The sequence below is a fragment of the Cebidichthys violaceus genome, unplaced genomic scaffold (assembly GCF_023349555.1).
Source record: "Cebidichthys violaceus isolate CVI_PGR_0920_01 unplaced genomic scaffold, fCebVio1.0.p SCAF_5, whole genome shotgun sequence".
Taxonomy (NCBI): Eukaryota; Metazoa; Chordata; class Actinopteri; order Perciformes; family Stichaeidae; genus Cebidichthys; species Cebidichthys violaceus.
Window position 1 is genome coordinate 17,446,049 of NW_027176705.1, and position 15,931 is coordinate 17,461,979.

A 15,931-nucleotide genomic window follows, 5' to 3' on the forward strand; every position below is an offset into this window, starting at 1 on the left:
CATTCAACATGGAGTTCTTTTATCCTCGTCAGCAGGTATGCTGAGTCACCAGGCTGTGGTCGACCAGCATCACTGGTCAGAACACTCTGTGCCTCTGAGGATCTGATTTCTTTCTGCTCAACCACAATGTCTTGTTGATACAGCCACATTCTTTCAGCCCCCCAACCCTCTCACTAATTTAGGGATTTTGGGGCGGGGGGGGGGGGCTTTGAATTGAGGGAGCTGTTCCCTCCCTACATCCCCAGGAAAAACCTGTGGTCAGCTCTCACCACCTCCCACATCCACCCTCACAGATGCAGGCTGCGAGTGTTTCACATCAGCCCCGGAATCATTCCAGCTCAACTTCTGCGTCTCATGCAGACTTAAACCAGAGCTCACGGTGGACGTCCAGCAGCACAAGGTTTGGTATGTACTGTTCTCCCACATGTTAACATTTCAAACGTGCTGCATGCTGAGTTTACTCCTTTAGTTGCAAGTTGTGTCTGATTCTACCAGCTTAGCCTTCCAGCCTTTGGCGTCTGGTGCATTGTTGTGCAGAAGATAGTTTCTCAGAATTGGTCTGCAACAAAAGGATTCATGACTGTTCACAAATGGTGCTTGAATGCAATGTAGGCAGAATACATCCACTGGGAAATGCTGTTTATGAAAACAAAGACGATCTCTGACCTTCAGTTTCAGTTCAAATGCAACATATACCAAGGCTGGTGACCACTTTTTCAGTAGTATGCAAACAGTAAATAGAGAAATGATTGTATATTTGAAGTCCCAGTTTGACTTATTGGCTCTGCTGTGGATTAATTGGTTGCCAACATCCAGCGTGGGCTGTACTGGAAGTAAAGTCTGCAACTCTCGCAGCTGGCTGAAGCTTATCAGTGGAGCAGAGACCGCACAGAGCTGATAGTGTGGGTCACAGGTTCATGTGCAGGTAGAGCAATAATGTGGAAGCGTGCATGGCCACTAAAAGGTGTTTTACTGTCACGTTCTTGAGATAAGACGAATAAGTGTGAGTGAAGGCAGAAAACCGTGCAAACACAATAAGTGCAAGTCATGCTGGTGAGTTATTTCTCCATATGAACCAGATTGAGTTTTACAGTGGAAGGCAGGTGTCCAGTTTAAGTCCTTCCCAGATGTCTTAATGAATTCACAGTCCACGTGCCAAAAGCAGAATATGTCTGCCATTGCTAACAAAGGAGCCATTGTGCAGGTTTTGACCAACAAGAATACGCAGCACTTTAGGAGAGGAGAGAGGAGAGTCTGTTAAAATCACATGGCTCTTTTGTTGTCATGTTTTACTCCATTATGTGATTTTGTGCGCCCAAGATCCACATTTTCCGCTCACAAGATTAGATCTCTATCAGCTTGTTAACCACCCAGATATGGACTGATTGTGCTTCACCTTGAAAACCAATGACATCATTTTGGACTTTTAGCACAGACACCACCTGGAAGAGAATAGTTGTGATCTGTTAAGATTTAATAGTGTATATCTGCAATGTAGCCTATAGGACTACATAGATGTCATGACAAGCCCAACCTTACCCGCTATTAGGAACTGTTTATAAAAATGTGACACATTTTGTTATTTCTCACACATTTTCAAACAGACAATGACTGATTTAAGGTTAATAGCATTAACTACACATCTGGTAAAAAGTTAAGAAGACCTTAATTTGTTTGCTGTCTGTAGTCCAAACAACATATAAATATGCAGTAACCTCCAAAAAGCGCTGAAAACTAAGCCAAAACACAACAACTACATAGCCTAGCCTAAGCACACGCTAGCTTGTGCGATAGATTAGCATTAGCTAAAACTAAAGCTAGATTTGTCCACCTGGTTTGTGTGAATGACTAATATAGCTTTTCAAGAGACAGACATAGTGTCATAGTGAGACAGACATTCAGTTTGTTAGTCCCCATAACAAAAGGAGGCAGCAAATAAATCCAATCCTGGTGGAGAAAAGCAGCAGCTAAACTCATGCTAAAGCTAACTAGCAGGTCTCTGTAGGCTAGGCTAACTACTATCTCGGCTTTCAGTTCACATGGTGTGGTAAAGCACTTACGTACTAAATTGATTTGTTGTTTTTTTTGTTTTTTTTAAAGGCATAAATGAATGGCACTACAAGTTTTCTATTGGTTTCACAATTTGCTGTGTAGCCTGAAAACTTCAAACCCCCTTTTTCTCAACTTCACCGCTTCTGTAGCTACAGCACTGTGCCTTCGTACCGGAGACGCTTTCATCTTTCAGACGCTGCACGGTGGAAGCCGAATGGCTGAGGGCTTGTTTCGTGTTATAGAGAGGTCCTAGAATGTCTCTGTTTGTGGTGTCTTGGTCTGCAGAGTTTAGTCAGATTCAGATCCATCATTTCCAGATGCTCTGTAGGTTACATGTTGGGTGATGCGTGGCTGTGGAAGAACTTTTGTTTTTTTTCTTCCTTTGGTGCCTGAAGGATTCATTGATCTTTAGATAGCCCTGATAAAGTGTATCCAGATTTTGGTATTTACTCAATTATTGCTGCCCGATAGTAATAGGCTGAAATACCAAGACAGGTTAGAATTTATAGGAATTCATTTTAAGTTTTGTACCTTTTTCCTCAAGAAATATCTGTTACCATCATAATAATCCAATGGAGAACTATCGGTCTGTGAATAAAGCCTAAAACAGATTCAAGGTTGTTGTGGACTGAGTTTTCAGTCAGCCGAGGTAAACTTGTTTCCAAATATGGATTCATGTAACAAAATAAATCTTATCTTCAGCTGTAGCCTCTCTCTATCATACATATCTTATATATTTCTATTACACACAATGGGTTGTAGATTCACCATCTATTTAAATATTCTTTATCTCAAGTAGGCAATCTTAATCCATTTGTTATGAAAGTGGCTCAGTTGTCGTCACGTGAAGTGTGAGTCAAAGTCCACAGTCAAGAATGAACACGGATTAAAGATTGAATAGATATTTCTGTACAATAATAGCATGTTTTTATCAAACCTTCTGTTTAAGGAATATCGTAAAGTAAAATGACGGTTATGACGGATGAAATACTAGTGAGGAGAAAATGTATTTTATTGTCCAAGCTGTCATGTGCTGGCATCGCTGTGGTTGGAGAAACACCCAGTTACCTCTGGGTGTTTCTCGTGTTCTCCCACATGTTCAGTGATAACGTGAAGATGTTCTAGAGGAAACACCTGTGTGCACATGCAATCAGATAGGAAGGAAAGGGGAGATGTTATTCTAGGGGAAGATGCATTGTCAGGATTTTTTTTCTTTTCAAATGATAAAAGGGACAAATTGTGGTTTGAGTTTTCCCATGCCAGTACGCTCCGTACCAGCAGATATTCCCACAGCTGATCCCAGTGCAGCGACTGATCATTTAAAGGGATTTTGACCACTTATCGATTGTGAGACCGTGTTGAGCTTTTATGGTCTGCAGTTTATGAGTCGGGTCTACATATAAAAGGCCAGGCTGCTGCTAACGTCAAAGAATGTCAAGGATAGATATCAGCTGTAAATGTTGCTTATCGTCAAGACAACCGTCTGTTTTATAATGTCATGCTTTGATCTTTGTTCTCATGAAATTGTTCTTGGCTGTAGAGAAGTGATACTGCCGGTTTCTCTCCTCGTCATTCTTAGTTGTAAAATGACCCATGACTAATTTCCGCCCAGCTGGTTGTTGTTTTAACCAAAATAAATGACACACACATGGAAAAGTTGATGACAAAGTCGAATGGAAAATACAATGAGTGGAAATATGTTACAATATACACATTCATCACAGACGGCAATCAAGGATGTACGCAGCATGGGGGTAGAAACACGTGGCCATTATGTCATAATATCTTTATTAATATTTACAAAAAAGGCTGCCTGCTGGAAACCAGTATAATTACAGTTTAGAGGTAAATTTGTATGTAACACTTATCCTCTCAGCACAGGTTAAAAGCACAGGCCTGTTTCCACAAAATATCTACAAGCCAGATTACATTAATGCAAGAACTCATAAAAGAGATGACTGCAGTGTAAACAGGGTTTATTCACAGTTATTGAACAATGTGACGCTTTTTTTTGTATCCAACGCCATCCGTCCACTCCTCCGCTTCCCCACCTGACCACTTTTCCATAAGCTGTGCGGCACGGATTGACTTTGCATTGCACGTCATTTTATGAGTTCTGAGTGTTCAAAAGTAACGAGAAACAGTTGTGAATACATTTTGTAGATTTTCTGGTGGCAGACATTGTAAAACCCTGTTTTCGGACTATAGTTGAGGATAATGGTAATGTGTGTTTATTATAATTACTGAAATTGAATGTCTAAAATAAGATTATGACACTGTACTTGTAGCATAACAATGAAACTACAACGCCAACACTGATCGTGCACCATTTCTAAAAGCTGCTGAGTAGCAGACCGAATGACCGAGGTCTTCCGATCTTTCCATTTCTCATCAGGTCTTATGAAATTGCCTTTTTTGCCATGTTAATAGCTCAGCCATTAACGGAGGAGGGAAGAGACCTGCTGTGCTGCACAAACACAGACTGAGAGCCCTCAGAGTTCGTCTCCGCCCTCCTGAGTCGGACATGGGGAAAGTCTACTATGTCAGTAAAAATGTGGGCCTCGGGATGCTCGCGCTGGCGGCCATTGCTCTGGCTACGATTATAGCTCTGTCCATCGCCTACGACAAGGAACGGGCCAAGAATCGAGGCAAGCCTGGAGACGGAGACTCAGACAGCACCAGCGTGCCCACGCCCTTCACCACCCCCTTCAGCCCAAAGGAGCCCTGGGACCACTACAGACTGCCAGACTCCCTTGTTCCTGTCTCCTACAATGTGACCCTGTGGCCTCGACTGAAGCCCGAAGCGGACGGCATGTACGTCTTCACCGGACAGTCAGCGGTGGTCGTTAGATGTGTGAAGGAAACGGACCTCATCATCATCCACTCCGACAAGCTGAACCTCACCAGCTTCAATGGGCACCATGCTGTGCTGACTGGCCTGGGTGAGGCCACCGCGCCCGCTATACGGATGTCTTGGCTTGTCGTGAAGACGGAGTATCTGGTGCTTCAGCTACAGAGCAGACTAGCTGTCGGAGCGTCATATGTGCTTTACACTGAATTTCAGGGGGAGCTGGCGGATGACCTGCAAGGCTTCTACAGGAGTGAATACACCGAGGACGGTGTGAGGAGGTAAGCAATGGCATAGCATAGTGGTGCACCATCAATGTTCTCTCAAAGGGATGGTTCACCCCAGGTATTTTTCCATTTACCTGTAGTGCTATTCATCAATCTAGGTTGTTTTGGATGGAGTTGCCTAGTGTTGGAGGTATCCGCCGTGGAGATGTCTGCCTTCTCTCGACTATAATGGGACTATACGGCAGTCGGCTTGCGGTGACCAAAGCTCCAAAGACCTATCTTCTTGTGCAGCCATATCACGACGCAGGAGGAAGCGTGCATCTACTCATGGTCCAGTGGATCGTGACAGCGCGAGATGTAAAGATTAATGGTATCCAGTTTGGTAAAGAGAAAAAAGTTCCCGCGTGAAAGTGCAACAAGAATCATGTGGATTATCTTGAGTAACCGGGTCATGACTTCTGAAAAGAGACATTGCTGTTGAGTTCTTCACATCTATGTTTTTGGCACTTTAAGCACCACAAGCTGAGTGCCAAATAGTCCCATTATATTTTGAGGCGAGGCGGACATATCTACGGCCGATTTCTCCAAAACTAAGCAACTCACACTAAAACAATCCGGATTGATAAATACCACTACAGGTATGTGGGAAAATGTGTATATTTGATTTTGGGGTCCCTTTAACAGTAGCACCCAATTGCCATGGCTCCAATGCAGCTCTTGGTGGGACTCGTTGCTGTTTATTTTGTGTTAATGCTGGAACATTTTGCAGAGTTGTCGCTACCTCGCAGATGCAAGCCACGTATGCCAGGAAAGCCTTCCCCTGCTTCGACGAGCCTGCAATGAAAGCCGTCTTCAACGTTACCATCATCCACGACCAGGACACCGTGGCTCTGTCTAACGGCATGGAAACTGGTTGGTTTCAGAAACTCAGTCCTTTCTCATTTTTGTCACAATTCTCCATAGAATCTGGGTCAGTGCAAAAGCTAAATTGTATGAAAGTCACATAAAAATTAAAAAACAATTGCAGTACAACACAAATGGTGCTTGGTGGAATATATATGACATGTTTGTGATAAAAGTTACTTTCAGAGCAGAGTGTGTTTTGTGTGAGAACTTGGACATGTTATGAGAAAATCAGCAACTAGATGCTGTTAATGCTTACAGAGTGTCAGAGTCTAACTCTTCCCTTCCCCTGACAGGCACTAAAGACTCTGTCATTGACGGCGTGCCTGTCAGAGTGACTACATTTGAGCCCACAGAGAGAATGTCCACATATCTGCTGGCGTTTATTGTCAGTGATTTTGTTAACATTACATCAACCCAGAACAACGATTTGTTGGTAAGGCATTTTTGTTCCCTTTCTTTTTTTTACATTACCGGTGTGGTCAGCGAACCAATTCATTTGGATCATCGACCAAACGCAGTACAAACAACCAGAGTTAATGAGTGCCAGAGGTCACACCATCTGGATTCCTCAGAATATAAAAAATGTTAGAAAAGAGAAAGGATTCCTCTTTTATTCGTTTTTACGGACTCAAAGCTGCCTCATTCTTTGCAGATCCGAATCTGGGCTCGAAGAAAAGCCATAGAATGCAGACAGGGTGACTATGCTCTCAACATCACGGGGGCGATCCTTCAGTTCTATGAGCACTACTACAACGCAACATATCCGCTCTCCAAGTCAGGTAGGTCAACTATGCATTGACATTTTCCTTTGAAGATAGAAACACGAGTCTCATTTCCTTCATCCCACTTAGCCCCAGACGGAACAAATATTATCCTGCTTTAACTTGAAGCCACAGCAGTGCTTTGAAGTAAAGCATGCCAACATGTTCTAAATGGCAATGCTAACATGCTAATGTTGAGCAGGTGTGTTTCATGTTCACCATCTGCAGGTATTTGGTCGTTAACCAAAGTGGACCTAATGATGGCACCATATAGAAAATTAAAGAACTACAAAAGTCATCACGATTGATCCTGAGGGGAACATAAAGATCATGACAAGTTTCATGACAATCCATCCAACAGTTTTCACTCACAACCACAAATGTCAACCTCATGGTGGCAAGTAGAGGGAAACTCAGAGGATCACCAAAGTCATTAGGATTCATCCTCTGTGGGCCACGAATGTCTTCACAAAATGTTTTTCTGAATATGCTCTATTGTGTCTTTTCAAGCTCATTTAAAAACCTTGGTTGTCAGCAGACATATACTTAGACGACAGAGGATGACTCGGGGTAAATAGGTCCCTCAGGGGTGAATTAATTACTTCTTCTAACACCATGTGGATGGTAAACAACCAGACAACTGATATTCTATTGGTTGGAGCACTGATCGGGGGATCAGATAAATGCCAAATTTAGCCGCCGTTCTCTTCTTTGAAAATCTCCTGAAGGTGTCTGAATTGCAAGATAACATTAAAATGCTGAAGAATTTTCAGATTTTTGATGCATTTCTTATCATCCCCAGATCAGATCGCTCTGCCTGACTTCAATGCTGGGGCAATGGAGAACTGGGGTCTGGTCACATACAGGGAGACGGCCCTGCTCTTTGACCCCATTATGTCTTCAACTGGAAACAAAGAGAGAATTACAACTGTCATCGCCCATGAACTCGCACACATGGTAGGCCGTCATATTCCTGACAAACCATTGCATCTGATCCAGTTCAATTAATCCGGAGAGAAAGAAATATTTTATAGTAAGTTGAAATAGGAGTTTATGATCGGGACACTCGTTTGGTGCAATCTCAATGACGCCTGACATCATAATGACACCACCTGTGGTTAGGTATTTTCTTAAGCTTGTTATATTTCTTGGAGTTGAACTTCAGTGGTAATCTTGGCCAAAATCTTAAGTCACGGTCAAACAACAACAGTTTTCATGGTTCCCTGAAGCTAAACTGAGGCCTGACTGGTTACTTTGGTCGAACTCTTTATCGCTTTACTCATCGTTACTCATCATTTTTTAGTGGTTTGGCAACCTGGTGACCCTGCAGTGGTGGAATGACCTGTGGTTGAACGAGGGCTTCGCGTCATACGTGGAGTACCTCGGAGCCGACTACGCTGAGCCCACCTGGAGCATTGTAAGAGCCAGGCTTGTACCATCAAAAGACAGCGCGCCTTGTCAATTGTAATTCGCGGATCTATGAGGTCCCCACAGGCATGGTTGGGTCAGAAAGCCTTTCCTCACTCATCCCTCTGCTTGGCTGCAGAAAGACGAGATCATAATGTCCGACGTGCACAAAGTGTTTGCTGTGGACGCCCTGGCCTCCTCCCACCCGCTGTCCCGACGAGAAGAGGAGGTCAACACCCCTGCTCAGATCAGCGAGATGTTCAACACCATCTCCTACAGCAAGGTTTGCTCCTCTGGCAATATGCCATACCTTATCTGATGTAGGATCTTATACTGTTACCCTTTCGCACATTTCTCAAAATGGTCATTTATTCGTATTGAGGAAGGAGCACAGAGGATTGAAATTACCCAAAAATGAGGCAATACCTTGTGACATTGGTATAAAGCAAAAACATTTAGACTGTCCCCTTTCTCTGCAGTTTTACCTAATCTATTCTCTCTCTTTTCTTAAAGGCATTTAGCACAAACACCCAATTTGAATAAAAAAATATTCAGAATGATGAGGGTTTTTTCCCCCTGAATCTTATACTTTCCTGAATCAGGAGCCCCGTTGCCTCATCGTGAAAACATCTTCTATTAATATATTGTATTTGATGCAAAATTTCTGGTGGTTTCTGTGTTTGGTGTTGTCAGGGAGCGGCGGTGCTCAGGATGCTGTCGGAGTTTCTCACTGAGCCCGTGTTTGCCAAAGGACTCAGTGTGAGTATTAACTCTAGGACGTCATCACTTAATGACTACTGCCACTGTGATCGTGTGTGTGTGTGTGTGTGTCTGTGTCTGTGTGCGCACACTAGAAACAGAACCAAACCACATTGATGTTCATTCATTCTGGTGTGTGTGACTTCAATTTAAATTTTAGTCGCTGTCTCTTCTCAGTCTTACCTGAACAAATTCGCCTTCGGCAACACAGTGTACACAGACTTGTGGGACCATCTCCAGCAGGTCGGTACAGTTAAAAGCTGCAATTGTCACCTGACAATGAGTCCCTGCTCAAATTCTTGCGACTCTTTGTTTGTTGTCAGGCAGTTGAAAACACACCAGGTATGCACATTCCTCACACCGTCCACGAGATCATGAACCGCTGGACTCTTCAGATGGGCTTCCCAGTGGTCACTATTGACACCCGGACAGGAAGTATCACCCAGAAACACTTCCTGTTGGATCCAGACTCTGTCGTGGACAGGCCCTCTCAGTTCAAGTAGGAATCAGTTTGACCTTATCCTGCAAGTTCCATGTAACTAACAAAAGGTACAGCGGAGGCTCATGGGGAATGTTATTAGCTTTGCAAGTATTTGGTCATAAACTGAAGTATTGGAAATGTTGAATTCTGATGAAAAGAAGACAAAATGTACAAGGAACACCAAAGTTATCACAATACATCATGAGGGTGACATAAATGTATGCTCCTAATGTTATGGCAATCTATCAAATGGTTGTTGAAACATTCCACCCAAATACACAAACGTGAACCATGTGGTGGTGCTGGATGAAAAAAGTTCAGGCATTACCAAAGTCAACAGGATTAATTCTCTGGGGACCATGAATATCTGTGCCATATTTCAAAGCAATCCATCCAATAGTGTAACAGAAAGACCGAACAATAGCCTGACATTCAATTCAATGTATTTTGTATAGCCTCACAAATCACAAATTTGCCTCAGAGGGCTTTACAATTGTACACATACAACATCCTCTGTCCCAGGACCAGGACATTGTCATCCCTAGCCCAATGCCGCTAGCATGGCTTGGAACCATCATTGTTCCACTTTGTTACTCATCGTCTTTAGTTACACGTGGTTTGTCCCGATCAAATGGATGAAGACAGGTGTGGAGCAGCAACAGTACTGGCTTCTTCAAGAGACAGGTACTCTCATAGTAACACCCATTGCTTTTCTATATTAGATCTGAATACTACTGAAGAAAAGGCTTCCCACCAGAAAAGTGGACTCGACCAATCTCTGGTCATGGCGTTAACTGAATATTTTGCACATCTTTCTTAATATTTCCCATCAGACGCCCACTCTATGATGAGAGTTTCAGGAGAGGACTGGGTGCTGGCCAACACCAATGTAGTTGGGTACTTTAGGGTGAACTATGATCTTGACAACTGGGATCGTCTCCTCTCCCTACTCAACACCAACCATCAGGTGAGTCACATGCCCGTTCACAGAAGGTTTTCATCCTATGCAGTGACAAGTTTTTGTTTGCGCTGTATGTCCACTTTTGGATGAATACATAAAGAGAGGGCGTGGCTTGTTGCAGAGGTAGCGGCCGTTCTGTTTGATTCAGGCTTGGTTGTCTGTATATGTGAATTTGAACATGTACTTGTTTTTCTATCTACTTTCTTTCAGGCCTTATCAATCATCAACAGAGCACAGATCATAGATGATGCGTTCAACCTAGCAAGGTAAAGAAAAATAACTATCTTAAGTATTAAATCCTTTACACATTGGATGTCTGCAAAGAATGTGTTTCCTTTGTGTAGAGCCAAAGTAATCAACACCACATTGGCCCTGACAACGACCAAATACCTGTCCAAGGAAAGAGACTACATCCCCTGGGAGTCAGCTCTGAGAAACCTCAACTACTACATCCTCATGTTCGACCGCACTGAGGTCTACGGAGCTTTACAGGTTGATACCGCTTTACCATGAATACTAACGCTATGTTCACACTCGGAGCAACAAAAGCAACAGAACGGCCAAGCGTGGCCAATACGCCAAGATGGTGTGAAGAGTTGCCGTAGTTGTGTCGTTAAATAGCACCCGGCCAAAGTCATTTTTATGTCTCAACACTGGCGATAAGCCGTGGCTGGAACTTTTACGTCTTCCGTTTGTCCGTCCATCCATACATCTGGTGCATTCTCGTAAACGCAATATCTCTGGAATACTTCAAATTAATTTCTTCAAATTTGGCATAACCATTCAACTGGACTCAAGGATGAACTGATTCGAATTTGGTGGTCAACGGTCACTGTGACCTCATAAAACCTATTTTTAGCCATAACTCTAGAATGTATCTACTAATTATGAGAATTTCACACAAATGTGATTGACTAAAAATGATGAATTGATGACATTTTGGACAGACATGGAAGTAAACTGTAACTTTGATTTGTAGCATGCCATGCTCGTCATACAGCAACAAGTGTTAGGAGGCAGTTTGTAGCTTCATGTCACTGGCTTCCATTGAAATGGCGTTGTTGCCTGCTGCTGTGTCACTCCTCGTATGAACATAGTGTAACAGGATGAATGGATAATGAGAAAGTGTAAAACAATTGCACATAAAAACTACTGCTGATATGTATATTTTTATTTTAGCCATACCTCAAGAAACAAATCCAACCACTTTTTGAGCACTTCAAGACGATTACAGCTAACTGGACCAAAGTACCTACAGGACACACTGACCAGTAAGCATTTGTATACCAGAGGATGTATTCTTTATAGCAAAAAGCAGGTGACTTACAATTTGGTGACGTGATTCAATTCAATTCAACATTTCATTGAGATTGTTATCTTTTCTACAACTCTCACACTTATTGGGTATTGTCATGCTATATTGCAGTTTCCCGCATTTTCTCAAACATCCCCCTTCTCAGGTATAATCAGATCAATGCTATTGGAATAGCTTGCAGTATGGGTGTGCAGGGTTGCAGCGAGCTGATCAAAAGCTGGTACAGACAGTGGATGGAAAATCCACATCACAACCCGTGAGTACAGAGCAGTTGAAGGCTGTGGTTTTGTGTTTCAAGATTTCCTTTTCCCACAACTTGACTGGTTGTGCAGGCCGTGTTAATTCGCCAGAAAGCCAAAAGACAGCCCGTGAAACGACTGTACAAACGTCAACTGTAGCTAGCTAGCTAGCAGTGTTCCGTTACACACCGGCTGCATGTGTGGGCAGAGAGTCTATGTGTTTGGTATTCATTTTCTACTCTACTGTATGTTTACCTTGATGTTGACCAGGATCCATCCCAACTTGAAAGGCACGGTTTACTGCAGTGCCATAGCCTTCGGCGGTGTGGAGGAGTGGGACTTTGCCTGGAGAATGTTCAAGAACGCCACTCTTGCATCCGAAGCTTCCAGGCTCAGGTCGGCCATGGCCTGCACCAAAGCCCCTTGGCTGTTGAACAGGTATGTGCAACATCCAAATTTGTGGGAGTATTCACCTTTAAGGAGTTTGCGAATGAGACAATCGTCTATCCAATGCACGGGCGACTGTGGTTAAGTGGAGAGCAGGGTCATCCTTCAATCAGAGGACCGCGATTCGATCCCCGGCTCCGCTAGTTGCATGTCGATGTGTCCTTGAGCAAGACACATAAGTCAAAATGTCTCCCGTAGCTGTGCCTACGGTGTATGAATGTGATAGAATCTGATAGGCAGGTGTCACTTAGCCCCTGTCATCAGTGTGTGAATGACTAGTAGTGTGAAAGCGCTTTGAGTGGTCGGAAAGACTAGAAAAGCGCTATACAAGTACAGTCCATTTACCATTTACAATGCTATAAAAGTTACATTTTCACATGTTTTCTGTACTCTCAAAGACACAAACTTGGGTAATTAATAAGAATCAAATTCATACGTTGGATTGTTGCACATTGATCTGAAATTTTGTTCCACCATTTGACAAAAGTTTAACCTGAGATTTCCTGCAGCATGTGAGATTGTAGGATGTGAGGATGTAACCTTTGCTGAACAGCATCCACTGTGACCACAAGTAGTAAATAACAAGGACAGATAAAAAACACTGGATTGTTTTTTTTAATAACATCCTTCAATGGCATAGGAAAAAAAGAGTCACAGTCAGCAAACTGACTCAGTAATGTCGGTTTAACAGCAATATTTACCTATTTTTTTCTTAGCGTCGGCTATCGTTAGCCACCATAAGCTAACGTCATATAAGACCAAGAAAGACTGTCACAGCAAAACACCTAAATTTATTAATGAAAGCAGTGGTGTTTTGTTGCTCCTTTCTTCATTTGTAAGAGGGACTGTGCCATTAGGTTATTCAAGAGTAACAGTAGTCTCTCTTTTAGCATATTTTTTGTCTATTTAATCTAAGTCGACCACTGGTTTTTGCCCTGTGCTAATTCGCTGTGAATTTACGTAGCAATCGCTAGCAATATACACACCGTGTGTGTTTGTGTCATAGCTGAAACTTGAGCTAATCACAGAACTCACCAGTCAAAATTATTTTTACTGGGAAAGTCCACCTCCACCCACCTTAGTTCGTGCCACAGAGAGCGAAAATTCGCTTTGCATTCTGTCTGAAAACACCTTTAAAGCACAATTGACTCTTTTAAGTAGGTAACTCTAACACTATGGTAACAACCGTACCACCCATTTTCTATGCTCCCAGATTTATTCAACGGCCGTGTCTTAATTTGGATAATTCCGTTAGCACACCTCCATGTACTACACAGAGAGTGGTGTTCACTGTTTCATTAACAACCGCTGCAGTTTCCTTAGTTCCTTCGTAAGGTAGAAATTGTTGAATAGATGGTGGTTGGTGGTCCCTCCTCTTCTGCTACATAGCAAAGATGGTGACCGTTGGTAACCAAACTCATCCAGGGTTCCACACTCAACTTTTTCACCGTTATGAGTGTCCCATCCGGGTACTCTCAGTGGGCTGCATTTTGCCATACTTGTCGGTGTGAATGCATTTATGCACTTAACACGGCAAGTGTAACAAATGATCTTCAGCTAAATGTATTAGAATAGTGTTTTTTTGCAAAGCTTGCTTTGTTAGAACCTGTTTTGACTGTGCCAGGTATCTGGAGTACACCCTAGACCCAACTAAGATCCGCAAGCAAGACGCCACATCTACCATCCAGTACATCGCCCGAAACATTGTGGGGATGCCGCTGGCCTGGAACTTTATCAGAGCAAGATGGAGCTACATTTTCCAGCAGTAAGAGCATACTCAAGCAATAATAACCATATTTTAAGTGCTTCTGATGTTTTGAACAGGTTTAGAGGCTTCACGAATGTCCACACCATCAGACTTAATTTGCAGTCTTTCCTTTTTACAGGGACATTTATCTGGCGTCAGACAGACGTTCAATGAGGTCAACAACAGGATATAACCCAATTTCCCTCCGCTGATCTCCATCATGATATCACTTTACCTTTCAAGTGAATAGCATCTTTCTTTTCTCTTTCAGGTATGGACAAGGATCATTTTCCTTCTCTAATCTCATCAATGGAATCACAAAGAGATTTTCCACAGAGTTTGAGTTACAGGAGGTACGCCTGCCCACGCAGTCACAGCCACACTGAAGTAAACATGGTATTTCCATATTTTGAGCAAAAGAAAGGCAACAAATGCAGAAATCCAGTTTGTCTTTCTTCACTTTTTTTTTGTTTTTGTCTCTCTCTCCAGCTGAAGAAATTCAAAGAAGACAACCTGCATGTTGGTTTTGGCTCAGCCACCTTGGCCCTGGAGCAGGCTATAGAGAAGACCACAGCCAACATCAAATGGGTGGCAGAGAACAAAGCCCATGTGCTGAAGTGGTTTAATGACGAGTCCACATGAGAACACTGGGCCACTTAAAGTTACACACTCTTTTTTGTTTGTACCGTCAGGGATACGTAATTACATACAAAAAAACGTACATTCACTACGATCATCTTCTTCTTAGACACTCACTGGTGATCCACTTACGTGCAAAGGGTTAGACATATGGTGAGCAGTGGGCCACGTGTGTCAATAGATCTCAGTAATGCAGCTGTTACCTGTGGTCTGTGATTGTCAGAGAGAAAACCATTTAACAAATGATTGTTTTACTTACAATACATTTATTTTTATTCTCAGATATATGCAATGCACCCAATGGACCATATTAATGATGGGATGTTAACTTGTAAATTAACCTTTCCTGCAGCGTCTTGTAAAGTCATTCACAAAAAGTCCCTCTCATGTTAAGTCATCCTCAACACTGGATGTTCATTAAATCCATTTGCTGTTCAGTGGTAGCAGAGAAAGAGCCTGTTTTGATTTTTATTAGGCTTCCTGTTCTTATCTTCTTTCTTTTTTTAACTTGATGATTAAATCATAAATCATTGCACCACATGATGTACTAGTTGTCGGCCAAGTTCATGCAAAGAGTCAAATGAGAGATAATAAAAAAAAACAAAGGATCCATTTAAACCAGTTTTCCCTGTCCTATAATTATGTGTGTATGACTCCTCTCCTTTGGAATCAGCTCTGCCAGTATCAAATACTGGAAATGGAATCTTACAGAAAATTCTCATTTAAACATGTTGTGACAGTTCAGGGTGACAACATGAGCTGATAAGCGCTTTTACAGACTCTTCATGGCCTCTATATAGCCTGAGAAAACAGTTGTGTAATGCCTTCTTTGGCTTTGGAGAAGGTTGCATCATGCTCAAGCTTGAGATATACACATTTTAGACCGTTATTGAGTATGAAATGTGTGTGCCCAGCGCCCTCTCACTTCATTTCATGCTAATGTGGAACAGGAGGTCCCCAAAGCTACTTGCTTTACAGGCAGACGCTAATCACTTTAAATTGTCGGTCAGAAAAAGCAGATCCAATTGTTCCAAAAATGTATCAAGAATTCTTGTCCCTGCACCATGTTAGGTAGCTTGGAACTCGGTGCATGCTAAAATCAGTGCAACAAAGATGAATTTGTAAAAAAACAAAAGCGCCTC

The 15,931-nt window shown here is 42.6% G+C and overlaps 1 protein-coding gene across 2 annotated transcripts; it reads left to right on the plus strand.

Moving 5' to 3' along the window:
- Positions 1-294: 294 nt before the first annotated feature.
- On the plus strand, positions 295-15,226 carry LOC137887567 (aminopeptidase N-like). 2 transcript variants are annotated; one of them, XM_068730655.1, is made up of 21 exons: positions 295-405; positions 4,448-5,181; positions 5,897-6,039; positions 6,327-6,466; positions 6,686-6,812; positions 7,597-7,751; positions 8,098-8,211; positions 8,341-8,484; positions 8,895-8,960; positions 9,138-9,203; positions 9,284-9,459; positions 10,049-10,125; positions 10,275-10,408; positions 10,613-10,668; positions 10,747-10,894; positions 11,582-11,673; positions 11,863-11,973; positions 12,227-12,394; positions 14,028-14,168; positions 14,422-14,503; positions 14,640-15,226. In XM_068730655.1, exons 2-21 carry the CDS (start codon positions 4,577-4,579, stop codon positions 14,790-14,792), a joined length of 2,898 nt encoding a protein of 965 aa, XP_068586756.1. In that variant the 5' UTR covers positions 295-405; positions 4,448-4,576; the 3' UTR covers positions 14,793-15,226. The 2 variants fall into 2 exon arrangements, with proteins under 2 accessions (XP_068586756.1, XP_068586757.1); XM_068730656.1 differs by having other exon boundaries at positions 4,483-5,181.
- Positions 15,227-15,931: the final 705 nt, after the last annotated feature.

Bases quoted from the DNA above. Each gene is read 5' to 3' on its own strand.
- LOC137887567 (XM_068730655.1), top strand. From the start codon at position 4,577: ATGGGGAAAGTCTACTATGTCAGTAAAAATGTGGGCCTCGGGATGCTC. The intron at 8,485-8,894 runs GTTTGCTCCTCT...TGGTGTTGTCAG, and splicing joins ACACCATCTCCTACAGCAAG to GGAGCGGCGGTGCTCAGGAT. The intron at 11,974-12,226 runs GTGAGTACAGAG...GATGTTGACCAG, and splicing joins GAAAATCCACATCACAACCC to GATCCATCCCAACTTGAAAG.